Source organism: Elephantulus edwardii, unplaced genomic scaffold (assembly GCF_000299155.1).
Source record: "Elephantulus edwardii isolate Elephantulus edwardi_28Jun2011 unplaced genomic scaffold, EleEdw1.0 scaffold00064, whole genome shotgun sequence".
NCBI classification, from domain to species: Eukaryota; Metazoa; Chordata; class Mammalia; order Macroscelidea; family Macroscelididae; genus Elephantulus; species Elephantulus edwardii.
Genome location: NW_006399814.1, coordinates 14,682,957 through 14,707,789, shown reverse-complemented (window position 1 = coordinate 14,707,789; position 24,833 = coordinate 14,682,957). Strand labels below are relative to the sequence as shown.

The following is a 24,833-nucleotide window of genomic DNA, read 5'->3' as shown; positions in this document are numbered from 1 at the left end:
ATTTGGCTGTTTCCTCTGCCTAGAAAGTATGCCTCCCTATTCTCCACTCTTACAGTTACATACATTTTTCTCTCAGAGTAGTTAATTCTCATATAACTATTTGATCAATTTTGTCTGTTCACACTAGAGATCCATTCCCTGAGGAGGAGGATCATGTCTTAGTCACAGCTGTGGTCCCAGTATTAGACATACACCCAGGCCACACACATGAGCACTACCAAATGAATGGGTAAGCTCCCAGAAAACAAATAAACAAGTCACACTCTATTTTGAGCAAAGAAGAGGGACACTGGAGCTCTATCTGGTGTAAATACCCACTCTACTATGGGCAAAACAAGAATTGTCAAAAGTCAAGGCTGCTGAAACATTTTGCTTTCAAACATGCATCTTTTATCTGCTGCTCTCTAAGGAAAATGAATATATCATATATATAATGAAGGGAGAGAGAAGGTACCAAAAGAAGCCCCCAGAAAAGTGATCAATTAAGATAGTGGTGGGTTCTACTACCAGCTCCTTTTTACCACGGCATTCCTCAAGAATACAATGGATCAGAAACTAGTAACAAAACATCCTTTCAAGGGGAATCCTATGTTATTTCCTCATTAAAAAAATAATTTAAGATAGGGTTATAAAGTTGAGTCAAAGATAAGTATCAGATTCAAAGAATACAAAATAAAACTGGTTATGGAACTGCCTGTTGTCTAATAGCAGAGAAAATAGAAGCATATTTACCAAAGTACTGTGAGTCTTTTATCTGCAGCTGTAGCATCTGGTGCCAAGTAATTCTTTAGTTTCATAGTGTATCTGAGAGTAACAGCAACAGGAAAAAATATTACAAGCAGAACACTTCATCTTGAGCAATTTACTGTCTCTGAAAACCCACTGGAGTGTTAGCTATTGGTTCATTTCAATTTGATGACACACAACACCCACTGAAAACACCTCGTTCTCTTTATGCAAGGACCCAGGTGGACCAAAGAGATGTTACAACCAGAGATGTGAAAACCTTTCCACTTACTTGATGAGCTCCACTGTCTCTGAATACATAAGGAATGGGGACTTGGATTCCTGAGCATTTTTCTCTAATGCATTCCCACATTCAATGAAAGATACCACAGCATCAAGATAGTATACTGCTTTCTCAAACCTATCAGACTGAAGAAAGGAGAGTAAAGGTAGTGAGAACTATGGTCCTACAGTTATGAACAACTAATAATTATCTTAATTAAATATAAAAACCTGTGGAGAATGTTTACATACCAATGCATCTGCATTGTGCTTTAGCTTTTTTGCTTCTTGTAAATAATGGTCTGCCGAATAATTTCTGCAATGTAAATTTTTATTAATAAATAAATTGGTAAGCATTTTCATAAGATATTATTAGTTTATTTTGACTCCAAAATATCCGCTAGTTTTCATGTCCTCAAATAAAGTAACGACTAAATATTTGTTTCAGTCTTTTTCTGACAAGTGTATATATCAGGATGAGAACATAAATCACCTTGGCCAGTTAGTTCAAAGTCGCCTACTCAAAAATTAGAAATCAGGCTCCACAGTATTTAATGTTAACTTACCCAGGTTGTTTCAAAGGTTATCGTAAATTAAATGTGTATCAGGAAAGACTGGAAGCAGGAGTGGCATCCACTTCCTAAACAATATGCCTCCGTAAACTATAAACTTTGATAAATGTCAATGGTTGTAGAAGGGCTTCAGCCCTTTTGTTCGGAGGGTCACTATGAGTTGTGCTGGACTTGAAGATTATCAACAACAACAACAATCAGGAAAAATTACTGGTTAACAAGATTTACAGGAAAGGGAGGAAACGCTTACAGTAAAACTCTTTCTTATTAAATACAGACCCTCACTTAACTAACCCCCCTCCCCCAACAGATAAAGCCCCTTTCATGCACGCATATCTGCTGAAAAGTCTTCTAAAATAGTGAAACCAGAAACAAGTAAGATTTTACTACAAAGCATATCACTCACATCCCCTATGTTAGCCATGGAGTCAGTTAAAGAAGGAATACATGGGCTAATGAGTGCCTTGCTACTTAAAATCTGACTACCTGGTAGATCATAACACATTACAAGTATTAATACTTCTGATCACTAATAGAGATGAAAATTTATTAACATAAAAAAACTCATGCTCATCTCACCTGTCATCAAAAGCAAGCTTTGTCCTCCGAGGTTTAGAAGCATCAGGAGTTGGTGTGGATGGAGGACAGTTAGAGGAGCTATTTGGAGCCTTATCCTGACCAAATGAAAAATACATAGCTATGTTGAAAACGGCAAGAAAATGAAAGGTTAAACTTTCATAAGTATTTTTTTTTCTTAATAAGATTTATTTTATTTTATTTTAATGAAAGTTAACAGAGACTTTGGAACTCTATTAATTAATTGCTGCACACTCTTCTCCCTGTCCACCCCTCCCCCGAGTCCGTGGAGAAAAAAAAATCTTTCATTGTTATATAATCTCTCCCTCCCCCCCCCCAATTCACCATGTAGCCTTCATTCTGTTTATAAGTATTCTTAACTAGTGAAATGTCATTGCCTTTGGTAATTAATTTCCCTGCTACAAAACTTTAAAACTTCAGAAGATGAAAGTCACTGGAGGGTCAACTAAGAGGTGGTTCTGACTCTACAGTACATAGTGACAATAATATAAAAATGGGGAGCTCTGGTGGCCTAGTGGCAAGAAGCTGCACTGCAATCCCAGAGGTATGCTAATAAAAATAAAAATGGCAGCACTACTTGGAAAATTTTTGGTAATTATTGATCAGTAAAAATTAACAATAATATCTGTTTACCAGAGGTTTAGTAGAGAGCTCTGGTGGTGTAAGTCTGAAGTGAGCTGAGTAACTGACCCAAACGCTATTCATCTCTGGCAGTTCAAATTCACTGCTTCACAAAAAGTGTCTCCACAACGAAAGTACTCTCCTCCCATTATGATTTACTGCCTAGGAAGCTCAATGGAGGGCATGATGAGTCAGATTTTATTTTAAGGCAGTGAGTTCTTAAGTTTGTAGGCTCAGTTCTTACTTGCCAGGCATGGAGTCAAACAAATACTTGCTGTGTGCCATAGAGTCAGAATCAACCCACAGCTGACCCTTAAGCAGATTTTCAGAGGCTATAAATTGTAGAAGAGGAGACTGCCCTTCCATCTCCCATGGAGCAGCTGGTGGATTCAAACCATGCATCTTTGGACTACAGTGCAGCTTCTTACCACTAGGCCACCAGAGCTCTCTAACTAAGTACTTTGTTGTTGTGTACCATCAAGTCAGAAGTGACCCATAGCTGACCCTCCAATGGGTTTTAAGAAGCAGTTAATTACATGGGAGGAGACTGCCCATCCTTCTCCCACAGAGCGGCTGGTAGGTTCGAACTGTGTGCCTTCAGGTTTGCTGTACAGTTTCTTACCACTAGGCTCCCAGAGCTCCCTAACCAAGTACTGAGGCATAGTAAAGCTCTCAGCAACCCTGTGTAGTAAGAAAGAAGGGAACTCTAGTGATGTAGTCCATAGGGAGTTATGGTGTTAAACCAAATTGCTCTCTAGCATTTTGAAGCAACCAGGCACTATGAGGGAGAAAGATGGGAAATCTCCTGTGTGATTTAAAGCCTCAGAAACTCACTGGAGAGCCCTCTTATGAGTCAGTTCTGAGTTGATGGTAATGAGTTATTAGAACAGACTAAACAAGCAATCTTGAAAAGATGTGTAACCTGCCTAAGCTCTAACAGCATTTAAATAGTAGTCTGTGAGTACAGACTTTAAGACTAGACTGATCTGATATCAAAAATCAAGCTCTTTTTTTAAACTTTATAGTCTTCCCAAATACCTCTCCATACAACTTTACATAAATAACATTTTTCCCATAATCAAAACAAAGTGGAATTTATTCCACAAATACATATTTAAATACTATAAATCCACTGATGTAATTTTACACTTTTGCATAAAATCTATTTAAAATAAACCATTAAAATTTCTTTCACCCCTGATCATTATGCTGTTCAGTTTCAAGTAATAAAAATCAAGAGTCTTGAGATTTAAGAAAACACTGAGCTCTTTATGTTAAGGTTTCAAAGTTTTTAAAATTACTTCCTGGATATTATGCTGCAACATAACACCATTAGGATAGTTGTCTCTCTATGTTTTATAAAGAGCCCAGTAAGTCCCTAAGTTTGTTTGAGGGAAACTTGAGTTTTCTGAAAAGAACGAACTTCCAGACATTGACAGTTTTATATAGTAAAATGAAAACTGGAACCTATGTAAAAAAATCTATCACAGCTGGAGAACTGAAATGTTTTCCACTAAAATAAGTGATAAAAAAGTGAAGACTGCATCATAATGAAGGTAGGAGACGTGCAAGACTTGGGATATTAAGGCAAGCAGGCCTGTCAAGTTTCAGTTCTCTCAAAGGTTTTTCTTTGTAGAAAGATTCAATATGATTTTGATTTTCCAGACTACTTTCTCTTTAGTTGATATAACAGAAAAAAAATAGATTTTTAACTAAATTACAAAATCGTATGTAATATACTCATGTGTAGCTGCCTAAATTGAAAACTGCCAATACTAACATGAACGGCTCTAGTAACTGTTAGGTGCCTTAAGATCTTCAAATCAAAGTGGTCAGGCCTCTTTTATAGTTTGACAGTAACAAGAAAATAATGCATGATGATACTCAATTAGACAAATATTCCCTGATTACCTAGCGAGCTAAGCACTGGATCAAACAAAAGATAAGTCACAATTCCCTGTCTTGAGGAAGCTGACAAATGAGCAGAAGAATTCAAGTAACAAATACATGCTCCTTAAAAACAATCCTACAGTTAAAGAATGGAAAACAAGAAAGAACCAGTTTACAGGCCAATGGAGAAGTGGACAGAGATGAAGCCAACAGAACAATAGGTTCCGAGCTTGCTCAGCTCCACAATCAATACCCTTGGCACCAGCAGTCAGGAAATCAAGACAAACTGCACTGGGGAAATCTGCCGTCAGGGACCTCTCCAGAGTGCTGAGAATGCAATGATGTCAGTCTAGAGACTAAGGTGCGCCTGATTCAAGCCATGGTCTTTGCAATTACTTGCTATGCATCAGCAAGCTGGACAATGACTAAGGATGACAGAAGAATTGATGCCTTTTACTTGTGGTGCTGGAGAAGAGTCCTGAGTATACCATGAACTGTCAAGAAAACAAATAGGTCTGTCTTGGAGAGAGTGAAACCAAGTTTCTCCTTGGAGGCTAGGATTTTAGCTCCATCTCACATACTTTGGGCACGTGGCCAAGAAGGACTGGTCTTTGAAGAAGAACATCAAGCTCAGAAGGGTGGAGGGACAGCACAAGAGAGGAAGACTGCAAATGAGATGGATTGATACAGTAACTGGGGTAATGGGGGTAGGTGTGTTGGAGTCAGTGAGACTGGTTCAGGGCAGGCTTTCCAGCTGTTGTACACAGGATGCTATGAGCTGAAAGTGACTCAATGGCACATAACAACAACAAAGATGCTAAGGTCAACTCTACATTACTATAGAAGAAGGGTATTCAGATAGGTTTTCAGTATATCTTGATTTAAGAAATTTATAAATAAAATTATCTCAATGTAAAGTATGTAAAAACACTTTATAAGCATGACTTGATACTTTTTCAATTCTTAAACCTTTGTTTACTTATGTCACAAATAAGAGCTCACTGAATTATAGCCCTAAAAATCCAAATATTCATTTTATCTTGTATTCTCAGATTTCAGGGAGTTTACTCCTAATCATAATAGCTTTGAAAGAAATACAAACAGCTGTCATCAAATAAAATGTGTATGAATGAAGAAAATAATGTGTATGAATGACTGAATGAAAAACCATTTTGTCCTCTAAACTTTCACAATCAAAATATATTTAAAAAATATTAAACGCCATACAAATACTTGATAAACAAGTTAGAGTTCTTTAAAGTATATAGCCTTGAAAAGGCCTCTTTGATCTAATTCTTCATCCATGGATATTTTCTCATACAGTTTAAGCAATGCTTTAGGAATAAGCTGGTGCTAGTTCAAAGCCTGGTGCTAGCTCTGGTGGCCTAGTGATAAGCAGCTGTGCTATAATCCCAAAGGCATGTGGTGTGACTCTCCTACCATGCAATTTACTGTCTCTGAAAACCCACTGGTGGGTCAGCTACTTTTGGGTCAGTATTATAGGTACTCAACAGTAACAATTCAAATAAAAACTTTTTTCTTATATCTGAATCAAAGGCAAATGGTTGTTTTCTGACTTTATGTAAAATACCTTGTTTGTAAAAATCTAATCTAAAAAAATTAAAATAATTTTAAGCCATGTGTTATTGTTGTTGTGTATCATCAAATCAGGAACGACCCATAGCTGACTCTCTGGTAGGTTTTCAGAGGCAGCTAATCGCATGCCAGAAGCCTGTCCTACCTTCTCTGTGGAAGAGTTGGTGGACTCGAATCTCAGGCCTTTCGGATTGCACCACAGCTTCTTGCTACTAGGCCACCAGAGCTCCATTTTCAAGCCATAGGTAATTCAATCGCAGCAAAGAGTCACTTAACATTGGATCACATTCTTACTATGGAAATTTTCATCACCAATTTTCCTAATTATAAGCTTCTATGCAGAGAGGTCTGACAGCCTAGTGGGTAAGGAGTTGCACTGTCAACTCAAAGGTAAGAGGTTTAAATCCACAAGACATAGATGAGCAATTCCTCTTGTGAGATTTACAGCCTCTGAAAATCCGCTGGAGTGTCACCTACGAGTCAGTTCCTACTAGACAGCAGTGAGTGAGTGATCTTAATATAAACATGGCCTCACTGCTGGCTCTTTAAAGCAGTGGCTTTAATGGCTTCAGAACACTTCATAGGTGAATCATCTAATGTTGACATTTTGAGAGTCAATTGCTTAGGCCTATAAATTTAATGAGATACTTGCAAAGGTTTCAAAGCACAAAGTGCCACCTTGGAGAAGTTACACAGCCATCATGATGATTCTCAAAAAGCTCAGCCCTTACAACTTACCTTGACCTCCTTGGAGCTACTGGAACTCTTCCCTTCAGTTTTCTTCTGCTTTGATGTAGAGGAACTGCTTTTGCTGCTGCTATTTTCCTTGTTACTATTACTGCTTGACTTTAAGGAGGAAGACTGACTAACAGTCCTCTTCCGAGAGCCATGCTCTGGTTTTGGATCTTTTGAAGGAACAGGCCCGGCAGGAGAAGGCAACAAATCCTTTTCTTTTGCAGCACTCTGCTTAGAAGACCTGCCAAATCAAACAAATGCCCTCATTTTGCCACAAAGTAATACCAGGTGGTAGAGTTTTCCATTCCTCTTAGCCTGCTTTCAAGAGAAATCTGCTCTCCCCCGATTTGATTACTAAGACATATAATTTCTAGAAAAAAGATTAATTCTAACTTTCACCAAGGTAGGCATCTTGGCTGTCTCCTCCACCCTTGTAGAGATGTATATACTCAGTGTCTAAAACAAGGCCTACCATTTAATCAGCACTTAGTAAATATCTACTGAATTAACAAACAGACGGATTTTTAATAAACAAGCAATTGTTTACAACCCAGCAATTAGCCTCCTGCTAGTTACAGATAAGCCTGTCATCTACCTAGAAAGTACTCAAGTTTTATACCTTATTTCTTATCCCACACACACACTTCTCTTATTTAAAAAATAAAGAAAGAAGGAAGAAGTGACTTGAGTTTTAAACCCTTCCCAGTCCTATGAGCTAAAGGCAAAAGCTATACTATTTTGGTTCTAGGCAGAATACTCAAAGAATATGCTAAAAGGCACTCAATCACAAATAACATGCACATATTAATGACACTGGTATGTAACAGGTTTGGCGACATACTCTCTACTGCTGGATGGCTTGTGGCTTGCCGAACTCTTATCTTCGGTTTTGGGTTTCTTGCTCTCACTGGCTCGGTTGTCATCTTCATTCTTATGAAAAACAGAAAACAGCAGCTACTAGGTCTGACTTTTACTCACTGAATTTCCTTTTCCATCATTAGTCACTCCCAGTTCATCTCAGTTAAACTTCAGAAAGAAGTTTCAGCATCACTGCTTAGACAAAGGTCAATAAATAGGTTTTAATACTGAGAAGTCTCGTTTCAGATATTTAGACGGAATAATGAAACATATTTCCCCCATCTTTCAAATGGCCTTTTTCTTTGCTTAAAGACTGGGGCATTCACTAGTCTACTTTATCTGTAGATTTGCCTGTTCTGAATGTATTTCATATAAATTAAATAATCATATAATACATAATCTTTTGTGCCTGCTTTCCTTCACTTTGTGATATGTTTTCCAAGTTTATCTCTTGTATCGTGTCTCAGTATTTCATTCCTTTTTATGGCTAAGAAGTTCATTGCCTAGGTATATGGAGCTCTGGTGGCTTAGTGGCAAGAAACTGCGCTACAATCCTGAAGGCACGTGGTTTGAATCCACCAGGTGCTCCATGGAAGAAGGATGGGAAATCTCCTTTGTGATGAACTGTCTGACAACCCGAGGGTCAGCTATGAGCTGGTTCTGACTTGATGGTACACAACAACAACATCATATGCATAACATAATTTATTAATCTATCTCATTGGTTGATGACTATTTGCATTGTTCTCATTTTGATTATTATGTGTAACTTGCCAAGAACATTTGTGTACAAGTTGCTGTGAGGACATATGTTCTCCTTTTACTAGAGTATCTACCCAGAAATGAGATTGTTGGTTTATGTGGTAACTCTATGTTTACCTTAGTGCTAAACTCTGTTTCAAAGAAACAAAATACCATTTTACACTTCCACCAACAAGGCATAAGAGTTCTAAGTTTCTGCTAATGCTTATTATCTTTCATTTTTATTACAGTCAAGCAAAATGATTTTGAAAAACTTTTTGTCTCACATGAATTTATCAATAACTTTCAATGCTACTTTCCTAGGTCATTCTAAGTCTTCTTATTGCTTCTTATATCAAGGTGTGAGATGCAAATCATCTGTCAAAATAAAATTGTCTGTTTCCTTACACATGAATGATAGAAGGCACGAGAGAAAGGAAGTTACATCTTTTGTACTCTCTGACTGGGTCTTCTCTCAGTACCATCTCCTTTATCTCCAGAATTATCTCTAATACTTTTATTTTACTAGAACTATAAATTTTAAGAACTGATCATTTAATTTCTTCTAACACACTTAAAAACTGAAACTTAACCTATAGATACTGTTGTATAGTACTAGTAAGGGGAAGAGAGGAGACATATGGCCCTTTTAGAAGAGGGAGGAAGGCATGGTGTTGGTAGCTGGAATTCCTCACCCACTCTGCAGGGCAAGGCTGTGACTGCTTCTGTAAAGATGCACAATTCTGGAAACCTATGGGGTGTTCTGTTCTGCCACACTGGGTGTAAGTCAGTATCAAATCAACAGAATGGGTTTGCGTTAAAAGGGCGTTTTTTATTAGAACCCATACGTATGGTATGGAAGGAGGAGTGGCATCCACTTCCATAATAGCTTGCCTCCGGGAACCCTGTGAATCTGGAGAGAGGATGAAAGGCACCCAAGCGTCGAGGACTCTTCTTCATAGGGTCGCTATGAGTCACCTGTGACTTGACGGCACTTAACAACAACAACAACAATACATGTGGTATAAATTTTAAACAAAAACATAAAAAGGTCTTTCACTTTCTGTATTACTGTTTCTATGGTGGAATATCTTGTTGCTAGCTCTCATGGCAACCTTATATATGCTTGAACAAAATGCTGTCAGGTTTCTTTGTCACCTCCTTGATCTTTCGGATCAAACCATTACAACCCATAGGGTTTTCACAGGCTGATGATTTTCAGAGCACACTGTTAAGAGCCTTCGTACTATTCTGTTTGTCTGGAATGGGAGCATACATGTCTTTACTGATAGATGGTGGCTGTGCCTGAAGAACAGTGAATGGGAACTGAACCTAAGTCTCCTGCATGGAAGGTAGGAACACCAGAACTGAATCAACACTGTCCTCTTAATTATCTTACACAGAACAGATAATACTTTAATAATTAAAAAATCACTTCTGTTTTGGTTTCACAGGAGTAGAGGTTATATGTAAGCTGCTCTTCTAGTTAATTCTATGAATAAATTTCCGAACCAAGACTAGCAACCTAGGGCCATGGGCAGTAGAGGTCAGCAACCAATTCTAAACATTTTGTCAAGTGAGGTAGTCCTACACAACAACAGTGGAATTTATTAGCAAAAATGTAGAATAAAATAAGCTTTCATTGCTAGACATTACTATGCTGGTTTTCCTGAACATACATCATCTTCACATAGTACTTTAATTTTAAGTAAGGATTATTTCCTTTAAGAAAATATTCTAACTTCCTATCCTCAATTCTCAGGCCAAATAGGTTTATGTTAAGTTCCCTGGGTGAGGCTACACTGATGGTCACTGCTGACTTGTCTCAAATCTAACCTTTTCACCATTTTACAGTCACACTCACAAATACGTATTTTTCAAATCTGCTTTTCTCTAGAAATTCCTCACCACAATGGTTGGTTACCAGGGGTGGGAATGGAGTAAAAAGTAATAAACATTCATTAAGATAGGTGAAGGAAAAGGCAATACTCACTAAGGGGATGATCAGCATCTTATCACTAAAGAGAGTAGTATAGATATGAATGGTGGAGAAAGATTAATAGAAAACAGAATTGCAAGAGAAAAGTGCAATTACACTGTGAATATCTAAGTCAATGCTACAGAACAGTATGTTTATGAATGGCCAAGCCAAAAAATGACTATAAACTTTCATTCAAATCACAATATAAGAATTCCTTTCTATAGTTTCAAAAACCAAGCTTCTTTGTCCCCCCAAACCTGCTATTTAGCTCTTTTCATTCTACAACATCCTCATTCACAGATAATCCACAGTTCTCCTATTTCTTAGATCTAAAAATAAGAAGATCTTAAATGTGTACTGTTCTGTGTCTAAATTCAAATTACCGTGGTGGGATTTAGCTATGAGGAGTGAAGTGGTGAAATTCTTGGGAATATGTCAAAATCAGTGGGTTTATTTTTTACCTGGAATGCAGCTAAGGCTCACAATCTTAAAAATATAAGTGGGTTTGAGATTGTGACATCAGAGGGTGGTAGGGACTTTAACAACCTGTAAACTGTAATATCCCAGCTAGGGCGATCACAAAGACTAATTTTCAGTCTTTCCTCTTACCTCTTCACTCTGAACACACTCTGAACAGAAATGCTGGTTCATTTCTTACTTGGTTAGAAATGTGCTGCTTAACTGAAGCAGGCAGAGGCAGAGTGCGCCCTCAAGAGGCTGTTCCACATACAGTTTCAACTGAGCTGTGGAATCACTCTTGCTCTCACACAATTCATGACATATCTTGTAATTTTGCTGCTTACCAGTATTTTCATAGCATTTCAGATTCTCAAGTTTAAAAACAAAACAAAGAACAACAACAACAACAAAACCTCTTTACAAACCTTATGTTTCCTCTTGCCTTTGTTGGAAACCTTTTCTGAGGGTTGTTTCTGAGCCTCTCTCATGTGCTTTTCTGGCACATTTTTCTTTTCCCCCTTGGGTGGCTCTGTTTCTTTGTAAGGCTTTCCTGGTATTCTAGTCAAGAGATTCAGGTCAATCTTCACAATAAGTGGATACCTGTCATCAGGCTCACTAAGGGGTGAAAGAAGTTCCTTCTCTTCCATAGGAGAGAACATTCGTTGCCGAAAAAAGCTGTCTTCTTCCTCCACTGAGGAGGGCTTAACGGGAGTCCTACTGCTCTCAGGATACTTAGGAGTTTGGGAGGAAGGAGGAAGGCTCTCGCTTTCATCTGAATCTGAGGATGAGGTATCTGTTTCTATAATTTCCCTTGATTTCTGGGAAGATTTACTCGTTGATTTGTATTTCTTTTTGTCTGTGGTGGGCCGAGGGGAAGATTTGGACTCTTTCTTTATATTAGGTTTCCTCGAGCCTTTGGTGGCTGCCTTGTGTCTGCTGGAGGGCATGTTGGCAGCCATGTCCACTGGGGTTTCACTTTCTATCTTCAGGCCCCCACGAGGCTCTTCAGCAGTTGCTTTCTCAGTCTTTTTGGGTTGTTTTTTGCCTACAGTTCTCCTCTGTGTTGTGTTGTCACTCTGAGCAGGAGACTTCTGTCTCCCACGTCCACTTTCTGATCCCTTTTGGATGGTTTTAGAGTCTCGTCCAGGAGTAGCAGAACTCGTTTCTTTAGGTCCACCTGGTTCAGTGTAGCTATTCCCAGTGCTCTGTTCTCGGCCCTCCTTTTTATACCCTTGAGATGAAGGGATGTTGCTGTCCACAGAAGAAGCCGGTGATACTTTATGTGGGTTCACTTTATTCAACCAATTATCAAGCTGCCATTTGTTTGTTGGTGGTGGTTCAGGCTGAAAATAGAAACAATTATGCTTTTATTGATATTGAAGCTCTCACTTGTTTTTACAATCTCAAGGCAAAAAGAGAAAAATACATGCTTGGTGCCACAAAAGCATTTGCTAGCAGTAAGGAGTTAATGGTGCAGAATGACCCAAAGTAAACACAGCCAAATACTATTTAACCCTAACCATTTTACTAAGAAGAGAGTCTAATGTATACATGGTCTTTAAATAACAAGTATTCCTGACTCAAACTTCAAAGGTATTATTACAAATTATTACTATATTTAACTATAAAAAGTAAAAGATGTAGGTATCAATAAAGCTTTTCAACTAATTTTATCAGTTTATAATAATTATATTACATAAGAATCCTTTCTATACAAGAAACCACAAATATGTGAATAATTATATCGAGACAAAAGAAAATAAAGCCCAAACTTAAGAAATCCAGTATATTGCAGAAATGCAGTATTATCTCAAAGCAGTTCCTAATCTTGACTAAACTGAAGGCTCAATAAACAGGGAAGCTGAAGTATCTGGGTCTTCTCCAAGACACATAGGTAATGCTTTACCTTACTATTTGTATCAGTTCTTAATTAGATGTCACCAGGGGCCTTGAGAGGGTCTATGGAAGGGGCCTATGTGTCACTCTCACCTCAGGAGATGCACTCTGGGATGGCTCATTTGCTTCACTGTCACTCGAACTACTTTCACTCTCTGAGTCAGATCCAGAGCTGCTTTCAGATCCACTGTGGCTGCTGGAATCATCCCTGGAGTTATCTGCTCCTTCACTATTATGGTGCGAAGGTTCAGAGTTACTAAAAGAAAAAACATTAAAATGACCAAAAGGGTTTTTTTAATAGTATCAACAGGAAAATATCCAAATTAATAAGCAACTTTATTTAGAACAATATTTGTTGAGCCATTATAATTCTCTAAGAACTCATCATAAATTTCTAAAAAGTTTCTGATAATTATAGTGCTATTGGTATGTGTCATCAAATCAATTCCAACTCACAGCGACTCTCTAAGATACAAAACTACCTTAATAAGGTTTTCTATGCTGAAATCCTCATGGGAGCAAATCATCAGGTCTTTTCTCCATCCACTGGAGGTGCTGATAGTTTGAACTCCTAGCCTTTCCATTAGCAGCTGAGTACATGACCGTATACCACCAAAGCCCATTTTAGTTACAGCCTTAAGACCACTGGGCAGATTTCGACTCAAACTGACCCTGTAGAACACAGTAAAAATGCCCGCTGTGTGTTCAAAGCTGTTTATCTTAGCAAACAACCTCATCTCTCTCCTGTAGAGTTCAAACTGTGGGTTCAAACTGACCTTCAGTTAGAAATTCAAAAGTTGATGGCAATGGGACAATTAAAACAGACTTTCAAGGGGAGGAACTAACTGGGGGGGGGCGGGGTAGAGAAAATAGTGCAACAATGAATGAATGGAAATCCAAAATCTTTGTAAATGTTCATTAAAATTAATAAAATAAAATTTAAAAAATATATTAATTTTACCATATGTGCTTCTGAGATAGAAATAAATGTTCCAATTTAAAAAAAGTTTAATATTTCTACTATAATATTTAATCCTCCCCACCCAGTTAAAGCAGATAAAATTTATTGAGAAATAAAGTTCATTAAAGATTAGTCTAGACTGGAAACCATCTATTGTTACAGAGTGAAAATGGTCACTCCACTGAACAAAACAGGATGCATTTTTGTATTACTGAATCATTAACTAAAAGTTACAAAATTTCTAAGTGGCTAAAAGATTACTGGAGAGTTAGAAGTGGGGTATCTAGAATAAAGAATTTGGAAGCCAAAGGTCCTTAACACGTAAGTGGGATGACACCATTGGTCATTCCATTTATTACAGGGTAGTTTCAGAAGAGCAGACAGGACCAGTTTTTCTGGTAACCTATTCTCCCTCAATCATGTTTGTTTCTGGAGGTCCATTGTAAAGATTTAGAAAATGCTGTATCTCTAGACTGTCCTCTCACATCTTGCATCTATTTGTCTATAAAGACAAAGACCCTTTGGGAATAGATTAGATCTCCTGCACAGGCCAGAACTTAGAGAAAAGGAATGTTGCCTTTGAAGTATATGGCGCAAGGCAGTAATGTAATAATATTGAGCTTTTAAAAGTCTTAACATTCACTCATTTTAAGCATGCACACAACTAAATGATTCTTTTAGGTAGTTTACAGAGTTGTGGAACCATCACTTACAGAATCAATAATACTTGTTATTTATAAGGCCACTTGCATCATTACAATGCTATAAGACTGACTCCAACCCTCCCCAAAACAAACAAACAAACAAACAAACAAACAAACAAACAAACAAAAAATAAATAGTAAGAAGCCTACCTTCCTGGTGTACTCCTTGGCATGGTCTTATCACAATCCTAAAATGAAAGTGTGAGAAGGAAATCTGAGAATAAGCAGCATTCGATCCGCTTAAGCTGAACAACGTAAGAAAATCTTAGTAGAAAAACTGTCTTCTCTAATGTGTGTATCAATTTTTATATTTCAGTATTTATAGTCTTTTTTTAATCTAAAGAACACTTGGAAACTTTTGTAACAGATTTTGTCAATAATAATAATCTTCGTATATACAGCTTTTTAGAGGAGGAAGTCAAAAGGTTGTAATTCAGATTAATAACAGAATACTACACAATAGCTCCCAAAATGTGCATGAAGGCACTCCATGTATATTATTTTATACCATTTATTTTTATCCACAAGTACTAATGAAAAGCCAATTTTTAAAAAAATATAAGAAGGATGAAGGTTAAAAAAAGAGTGCCAAAAATCGTTAATGTTAGGCTCAGAAAACGTATAAGAAGTATTTTATATTAGATCACAAATGTATTAGCTATAAATTCTTATAAAACACAGTGAAAATAAAAGGGAAAAGGCATACAGTAGTACACATACCTGTTCCCCATCGCTGTCTTCACTGCTGCTTAGCTTTAAGTCATCTTTTAACATACTATAGGAAAAGGGCAAAAAGGATTATTAAACTGTTTATAAAGGCATAGCCCTGTATTAATTACCTACCAACAACTCCAGGAGCAATCACAGTGGTAGCCAAATATTTAGTTGTAAAAGAAAACAGTAAATTGGATTCTGTCTGGTTTGGTTCATCCACAGAGTAGAAATTCTGAAGGGAGGTATTTCCCAATTCCACAAGCTCGAACCTTTTCACAAGGAGCTTTGACAGCGTGTTCTGTAAAGAGCTGTGCTGCTAACCAAGGGCCACGCCTCTCTGGTGATTGGGATCCACCAGTTACTCCTCAGGAAAAGGATGTGCAATCTCCTCTTGAGTGAATTATAGCCTCTAAAAACCCGCTGGAGAGTCAGGTATCAGTGTTGGTTCAATCTCAACAGCAACACCTGGTCATCTTTCTATGAACTCATTCACGTCTGTTATCTAAATTTTCTTTAATTCCTGACACATTCATTCTCTTTATTATCAAAACAAAGTACCACAGTCATACTTGAAAGTCCATTTGAGAGAAAGAATTCTTAAAAAGAAAAAAGATCAAAAATGATCAAGCAGTTCTTTGTCTCCACTGCTTCAAGAGGAAAAATCTGTACAACTATTGCCTAGAGGTGGTTGCAAAAAATCATTCTAAAGCACAATTTCTTAAATCGAAGTTCTACTCCACAAACGCCTTGCCATGAAAGACAACTGCCCTCTCTAGAAACAAAATTTATGGCAAAAGACTTGGCTGTGTTAAAAGAATCAATCTGTGAGTTAAACAAAACACAACATTGCAGGTTCCAAATCTTTCTTGATTAGTTTTCTTTCAGAAAACTTCAAAACAATTAAAAACACACATGTATACAAATATTACATATAAGTTTCTGTAATTTGATTTTGAAAGTGAAACGTAAATAAAAAAATTAATGAAAACCTGACATTATGTATCTGAATTTTCATTAGAACCATAAAACCAAAAATCTTTTTAGGTAAACCTAATCACATTCTAAAGCACAAAGCATTTCCTGTCTTTTTATAGGAAAGGAAAATTTTTACAAAGCTTAGGGAGAACTACAACTAGGAAAAGGTTTTAATTTTTCATTACTAATAATTCCATTACCTTTATTCTTGAGATTTCATGCCAGACTCCCATCAGTAGGAAGGAAACCTTCTTTCCTTCCAGTACCTGGTTAGAGCCTCCCTTCAAGGTCTAAGCTGAGATCTGACCCTAAGTTCAAAGTACTGCACAAAAGACCACTTTGAAATAAAGTAACATGATGACTACCGAATTATGAAAAGTATTTTAACATTGACCAAAGTAAGTGGGTCAAAGAAAAAGAATTATTTTTTTGGACAAGGGCTCAGTGCATCTCTCTGATTTCCTACAAGAAAATGTATTTTGAATTCTCTCAGCTCCCATGATTTAACAACAGCAGTTCAATGAACCATTTTATACAGGTGAGTATGTCAAAGTTTTCACCGAACTGCTCAAAAATCTACATACTTTTGTTTCCTTAGCAAATGATATGCACATATATGGTAGGTACAAATCTGTCTTTCGCATTTAAGTTATGAGAGATGAAAAGAGATAGAATTTTAATTCTTTAGTAGTGGTGGGGACTTAGCATCTTTGCATTCTCACTTAATTCTCACCATATTCAACTGAAGTGATTTTTTGGCTGTGGTTAACAGTGTGGTTTATGAATTTAATATAGCTAGTATTGTAACCACAGTTAACTGTTAAGTTGTATTGCTGTCTAATACACCAGCATATTAAACTATGAAATATCTAGGTTTTCAGTTCTATTTAGGAAATAAAAACAGGGCAACTATGTTGTTCAGCACAAATTATGTTAGTAATATTCTTGATTTTGTGGTTATATGGAGGGCTTGGAGGAGTCTTATTTTAATGTCTTTATTAAGTATAAACTATGAACACACACAACATAAACACAAGTGATTCTGAAAGATTAGAAAGAATTGTGACCTCTGGCCTACCACCTGTTCTGTAAAAACTGTTTTACTGCAACAGAGCCATGCTTGTATTTTCACACTACCCTGGTGTTGTCCAGAATTTAAGACAAAAACATCTGGCTCACAAAAGCTAAAATATTCACTATCTGGTCCTTTACATAAAAGTTTGTCTACCCATGCCTTAAAGAATTAGGTATACATTTCTATGTGTTCAAAATATCTTGCTGCTACAGACAAGTATCACCCAAAATTACACTTGTAAGGCAATAATAAACTTACGATTTAGACTGGTGCCCATTTGATGTTTTAGAAGGATTATATCTTTCTAAAACAAAAAGAAAGCAGAGTAAGCAACTGAAGTACAATTATTTAGATTGTAAAATACCTGCCCTCAAAGAAATATTAACAATGATATTAATTTTCATTACCAAACTGGAAAATCTTTAAAGTCTGACAATATGAGATGCTAGTAAGTACACAACAAAGAGGGGCAGGAAGGGAGCAATAAGCATGTCTATTTGCTCTTTGTAGGACTATCAACCCACAAAGTAATGTTTAAGGCAACAGGGTAATATCTGTTAGGATACTATCTGTTTTTAAGGGACGTCTGGTGGTCTAGTGGCAAGAAGATGAGCTGCCATCCCGAGGGTATTTGGTTCGAGGCCACCAGCTGCTTTGCAGGAGAAGGATGGGGCAATCTCCTCCCATGTGATTAATTGCCTCTGAAAATCAATCTGCGGAAGAACCAGCTATGGATCGGTTCTGACTCAACAGTACTCAGCAACAACATTTTTATAATATTTATAACAATTTTATAATATTTTAAATATTTATATTGATAAGGTAATGCAAATACATACTGACCAAGCAATTCTAATGGAAAGAACTTCCATTAGATAGGAAAGGTATATTGAGATGAATATACAGGAAAACATGTATGTAAAAAACAAAGATGTTTGTTTCAGCATGGTCTATAACAACAAAACTAAAAACAAATACCTAAGAGGGGACTAGTAACAGAAACTGGAAGCAGTCAGTTTCCAAAAAGATGTTTCAGAAGTCATTTCTAGTTGAGAATGCCAAAAGCTGGAACTTACACAAGAGCAAAACGTTTGGTTTTGGGTTTTATAAAGCATAACAATACAATCTCCAGGCTAAAAATAATGAACTAGAACTTTAAGACAGAAATATCTCTGAAATTAAATGGAAAAACACAAGGTAATAAAGAATACTTAGTTTATGGTGCCATTTGCTAGTAACTTTGAGAGATAATTAGGGTGAGGGTAGAAGTAAGCATGTTGTCTGTTGTTGTTATGTGCCGTATTGTCATTTGTGACTCATAGCGACCCTATGTACAACTGCCCTAAACCGTGATCTATCCTGTGCCAATCGCATTGCCTCTGACACACCCATCCCTATTACCCCAGTCACTGAATCAATCCACCTCATAGAGGGTCTTCCCCTCCTGTGCTGTCCCTCCACCCTACCAAGTCCCTCTCCAAAGCCCTGTCTCTCCTTACAACATGTCCAAAGTATGTCAGACAAAGCCCCAGAATCCTTGCCTCCAAGGAGCAGCCTGGATTAACCCTCTCCAGGATGAATCTGTTTGTTTTCTTGGCAGTCCAGGGTACATTCAATACTCTTCTCCAGCACCACAGCTCAAAGGCATCAATTCTCCTTCTATCCTCCCTAGTCATTGTCCAACTCTCTGATGGATAACAAGTGATTGCAAAGACCATGGCCTGTATCAGACGCACGTTAGTCTCTAAAGAGACACCGTTGCTCTTGAGTACTTTAGAGAGGTCCCTAACAGCAGACTTGCCAACATCGCAATACGTTTTTTGATTTCCTGGCTGCTGGTGCCAAGAGTATTGACCGTGGATCCAAGCAAACTGAAGTTGTGAACAATCTCAATCTCTTCGCCATCCATCCTGATGCTACCAACTGGTCCAGTGGTGAAAATCTTTGTCTTCTTGACATTGAGCCTCAGTCCATACTGACCCTCTGCAGCAAGTGCATGAGGTCCTCCTCAGTTTTGGGAAGCAGGATTGTGTCATCTGCATAACGCAGATTGTTTATAGATCTTCCACCAATCCTGACACTACACTTCTCCTCATAGAGCCCAGCCTCTCAGATAATCTGTTCTGCATACAGGTTGAAAAAGTATGGAGATAGGATACATCCCTGGGGCACACCCTTCCCAATTTTGAACCATGCGGTGTTACCCTGCTCTGTTCTGACAACTGCCTCTTGGTCCAAGTATGGGTTTTCCATTAGCATGATTAAATGTTCTGGGATTCCCATTCTTCTTAGAGTCAGCCACAGTTTGTTATGATCCACAGAGTCAAACGCCTTTGTATAATCAATGAAACACAGATAGACATTCTTCTGGTATTTCCTGCTGTCAGCTAAGATCCATCGAACATCAGCTACAATATCCCTAGTACCACGACCCCTTCTAAACCCAGCCTGGACTTCTGGCAGTTCTCTGCTGATGTGCTGTTCCAGTCGTTTTGGATAATCTTCAGTAGAATCTTGGTTTGCGTGTGAAATCAATGATATCGTTCTGTAGTTTCCGTGCTCAGTTGGGTCACCCTTCTTTGGAATGGGAACAAATACAGATCTCTTCCAATCAGTAGGCCAAGTGGTTGTTCTCCAGATTTCTTGGCACAACTTGGTGAGCACATCCAGGGCAGCAACTGTTAGCTGAAATATGTCAATTATTATACCATCTATTCCTGGGGCCTTATTTTTTGCTATTTCCTTCAAAGCAGCTTTAACTTCTTCCTTCACCATAGGCTCTTGCTCAAATGTTATTTCATTTAATTCTTCTGTATCTGCCAATTCCTTTTGATACAATGACTCAGTATATTCCTTCCATCTTCTTTTAATACCTCCTGGATCATTTAATATTCTGCCTAAAGCATCCTTGATTATAGCAACTTGAGGTTTGAATTTGTTCTTCAGTTCCTTGAGCTTAAGAAATGCTGAGCGAGTTCGGCCCTTTTGATTTTCCGTCTCTAGCTCCTCGCACAGTTCATTGTAATATTTTGCTTTGTCATTCCGTGCTTTGTAGCCTGTAATTAGCTATTTTCTGCACACTACCAAGTGTCAGATTCCTTTCTCTTGTAATGACCTCTGAGCTAAGTTACATCTTCAAAGCAGAACTGAGAAATGGGCATGCAGTTATGGAAAGTTTATGAGCAACATTAAAGAGAAAGAACTTTAGTTTGACCTCCTCACTTAAAGATGACTAAGATTAGGATCACAAGCAAAGGATCAAAAAGTTCCACATTTACATCTCTCAAAATAGCTTTACCATTAGTTTAAATATATTTTAATTGTGTTAAGAAGTTGCTGTTCTTGGAAAGGAGAACATCTCTCTTACTACAGAATTCCTAACCTTAACTGTGTTCACCATCAATCACTATTTCTTGGGATATTTATATTCTCTAATATGATCTTCCTGTAAAGTTCTTCTAAGTGGCCAAGAGGATTGGGGTGAAGGTAAAGAGTAGTAAAAAGCAAACAGTAACCTTTCTTTTCAAATCAAGAGACCCAGGAAAAACCAAATAGGGAGTTTTTAAATACAGGAATGGACATGCCAAGGTCAACTATAAGGACCACTTCTTGTCTGGAGTTTTACCATCAAAGAACCAAATCATCTTCATGAATCCAAGACTTGGAAAGACTTGGGTCTTGGGTTTGCAAGATACTCATCAAACCGAATTCATTAACTTTCAATGATAATTCAAATATTTAATATACTTTTGGCCTCCAATGCCCTACAATTCTTTATTATCTTTAAAATACACCAAGATTCAGCTCAATCCATTCACTACTAATCAGAACATTATAAAATTGGGGATAAGATATAAAAGTTATTAAAGCTGTATTTGATGAGTCCATGAGAATTAGAATATTCAAAACAATTTCATTTTTTTTAAGTAACTTTATTTTTTTTTTAATTATTATTATTTTGTGCGTGTGTGTACTGTCAAATCAGATCTGACTGGTACAGGAGGAGATTGCCTCTCCTTCTCCAGCAGACCATATGGAGGATTTGAACTGCATACCTCTGGGATTGCAGTGCAGCTTCCTGCCACTAGGCCACCAGAACTCCCCCAAAACAATTTCATTTAAAAAAAGAAAAAAAACAAAACAACAGAAACACTTACTTTGTTCTCCAGGGCCAAAATTGGACTGTTGAGATTCCTTAAAAAAAAAAAAAAAAGGAATGTAAAATTATATAAGGCAATATTAACAGAAAAATTCATTAGTAAAAAAATGTTTCAAATCAAACTATTCACTTATTAGGTTCTTAACAGTCATTAAACAACTACAACAAAACACCCACACACAACACAAAAATTTATTGATTACATTAGATCAATTTGGTAATTTGTGGTCAATAATGAACTGTCCCAGAGCTTTAGGCAACTTAACAGTCTTTTTTATTTTTTCATCTTTCTCTCTCCCCACCACCCCCAGCAGCATCCATGGTACTCACATCCTAATTTAGACCCACAAGGAAACATAATAATTCAATATAAGATCCTGGTCTTAAGAAAAGGAAGTTCTGGTGGTGAGCTGGGTTGGGAGTGGAGCTCCAACCCAAAGCCACACAGTTTGACTCCAGCAGGTCTTAAGAAAAAGCTTAATTAAAAAAAAGAAAACAAAAAAAAAAACATCCAAACACCAACAAACCAACCCTCCATCAAAACACTAACGGAAACAGTATTAGGTGAAAATAATGCTACAGTGTGTATGTATGTGTGTGTATACACACACACACACACACACACACATACACACATACATATATATATTTTCTCAAAACACCACTACTATAGACTAAAAACCCTACTGAGGTATTTCATGTCTTTTTACTCTGTTCCTCCATCAAAAGAACTCTCAAAGTTATTGTGTCAAATTAGAACTCCAGAGGCTGTAAATCACACAGCAGGAGGCTGTGTGTTTTTCTGCTGTACAGCTGCTGATGGACTGGAACTGAAGGAGAGGAATGCCTTTGATTAGCAGCACAACTCCCTATAGGCTCTGCCTCCAGAATTCTCCTTCCCCAATATCTTATAGACAAAGAGCTTGCAGAAGAAACTGGGCTTATATTTTGTTGTAATTCCTAAGTGAGTGCAAGGCCTGGCACTAAGAAAACACTAGTAGCAAAGATGGTCAAATGTCACCGTCAGAACTGACCTTAATTAAAATATTTTGAAAACCCAAACAACAAACCCAACCCACTACAACTGAGCTGGAAATGACTCCTAACTGAACCGCCTTTGGGTTTTCAAGACTAAAAGCAAAGAGGAATATAGGGAAGAGAGTGATCCTCTTTCTCCTGAAGAGCTGCTGGTGGGTTCAAATTGGTGTAGCCTTTAGGTGAGCAACTCAACTTGCTATGGATTACTGGTTACACCACCAGAACTCCCTTTCCAAGATCAGAAGAGCTACTTCACAGGTGCAAACTGTAACTGTATTTTCAAACTGTGAGAATCAAGATAAAGGCCTAAAATTACACCAAACCCCTCCAAACCTTCCTAAAAGCTTATTTTAAAATCATCAGTTTTCTTTTAATAAAAGTATCAACTGTGAAAATAAATTCAAAGAGTAAAAAAGTCAAAATATAATGTGGCTGTTAAAAACACTATCTAGGACAGTGGCCAAGAGGTTGGGTTACTCCTATGAACTGTGTTTAGAATGAAGACTTTCCATCAGCTCAGCCTCGGGCACTGAGTCACTTACCTGCCTAAATTAATCTCTGCATCAGCTCTTTCTCTCCACTTCAGAAATTTAGCTGACCACCAATCACTGCTTACATTCCATCTCCAAAACACTCACTGAGCTCAATTATCTCTCCATGTGCACTGCAAAAATCCTAGTCCCTTTTGTCATCTACAATCATTTTACAGATCTTCTTGGTTCCGAATTGCCCTTTCACTTAACTACAGCCTCGGGTTTAACTTTTTGAAGCCTCAATCCTGGTATATGTTATTATCACTTTCCCACTTCTCACTGAGCTTCCAAGTGCTCTGTTTTTCCTAAAGATGAAATCCAAACTCTTGGCATGACACTTACCAATTTTTCTAAGTAATGGAAAAACAGCATAATCAAAGGAGACATGGTTCTCTCTTAAGGTTCAACATTTATTTGGGTCAAAAGACTGCCTTTATAATTACTCATGGAAATGGCAATTAAGTATCAATAAGAACTAAGAACTACTGTTAGAAAGTCAGAACTGACTCATAGCTGATGCCCAGTGGGTTCCCAGAGCCTGTAAATCACACAGGAGATTTCCCACCTTTCTTCCAATAAGCTGCTGGTGGATTCAAACCGTCTGCCTTTGGCTTGGCAGTGCAAGTGCAACTCTTTATTTTTTTTATTCTTTTTTGTGTCAGATCTGACTGGTACAGGAGGAGGTTGCCCCTCCTTCTCCAGTAGACCAACTGGTGGATTCAAACCGCATACCTCTGGGATTGCATGTAGCTTCTTGTCACTAGGCCACCAGAGCTCGACAGTGCAACTCTTTACCTATTAGGCCACCAGAGCTTTCTTAAGCATAATGAAGAGTAAAACAGACACAGTATTCTAAAAGAACTTACAACTGGATCTAAACTATACATCTAATTATACAATTTACATGTGTGGATTATGACCTAGCCAGGATGTATGTGTTATAATCTAGCCAGAATGTGAGTGTTAAAATTTAGCCAGTACAAAGAGCAAATACAACTCAGGCTGAGATCTGAAAGATACACAGGAAGTAAACCAGAAGAGGAAGAGAAAGTCATGCTCAGGGTAGTGAAAAATAACGCATGTCAAAACAAGAGGTAGAGTAAGCAGTAGGATGAGGGACTTAAAAAGGCATCCCAGAGAGAGGAAAAAAAACTAGGGACAGAAGCAGAGAGAATTAAGACTGAAGACCTAAGTTCCTAAAAGCTAAATCAGACAGGTAGGCCTTACACTACCTCCTCACTGCCATCAAGTTGGAACGAACTCATAGCTAATGCTCCAATGGGTTTTCAAAGTCTAAAATAAGACAGGAGATTGTGCATCTTTCTCTTGTGGAGCTAATGGTGGATTTGAACCACTAGAGTGGCTCCACCTTTGTGTTTGCAACACAACTTCCTACAGACTATGCCTCCAGAGCTCGCTTATAGACTGATCATATTAAAGATTTGCATGTACAAGCAGTCTATGAAACACAACTATATACGTTAAAAATAACTTTTTTCTATTAGTAGAGCATTGCTTTAAGAAAACAACACTGGCTATAACGACTGTCGTGGCAAAGCAGGATGTGACTGTAACTTGAACATGTTAGTCGCAAAGCTTTTTGATTATGTACTCCATCACTAAAATCTTCTGTATTTGTATATCTAAATTGTATGCATTACTAGTTAACTAATATGCACACTGTTGTTGTTGTGTGCCATCAAGTCAGAACCAACCCACA

General features: G+C 37.6%; 1 protein-coding gene across 1 annotated transcript in view; it reads right to left on the bottom strand.

The window, feature by feature from the left end:
- Nucleotides 1–24,833, bottom strand: part of AFF4 (AF4/FMR2 family, member 4) — a 127,247-nt gene that overhangs the window by 10,265 nt on the left and 92,149 nt on the right. Inside the window, exons 6-17 of the mRNA XM_006888074.1 lie at nucleotides 21,541–21,577; nucleotides 17,642–17,687; nucleotides 15,340–15,394; nucleotides 14,770–14,807; nucleotides 13,048–13,210; nucleotides 11,484–12,401; nucleotides 7,861–7,949; nucleotides 7,023–7,260; nucleotides 2,160–2,254; nucleotides 1,261–1,324; nucleotides 1,019–1,155; nucleotides 733–804 (exon numbers count right to left, since the gene is read on the bottom strand). Of these exons, the coding sequence (XP_006888136.1) occupies nucleotides 733–804; nucleotides 1,019–1,155; nucleotides 1,261–1,324; nucleotides 2,160–2,254; nucleotides 7,023–7,260; nucleotides 7,861–7,949; nucleotides 11,484–12,401; nucleotides 13,048–13,210; nucleotides 14,770–14,807; nucleotides 15,340–15,394; nucleotides 17,642–17,687; nucleotides 21,541–21,577 (1,952 nt within the window). The remainder of the gene's footprint in view (nucleotides 1–732; nucleotides 805–1,018; nucleotides 1,156–1,260; nucleotides 1,325–2,159; nucleotides 2,255–7,022; nucleotides 7,261–7,860; nucleotides 7,950–11,483; nucleotides 12,402–13,047; nucleotides 13,211–14,769; nucleotides 14,808–15,339; nucleotides 15,395–17,641; nucleotides 17,688–21,540; nucleotides 21,578–24,833) is intronic.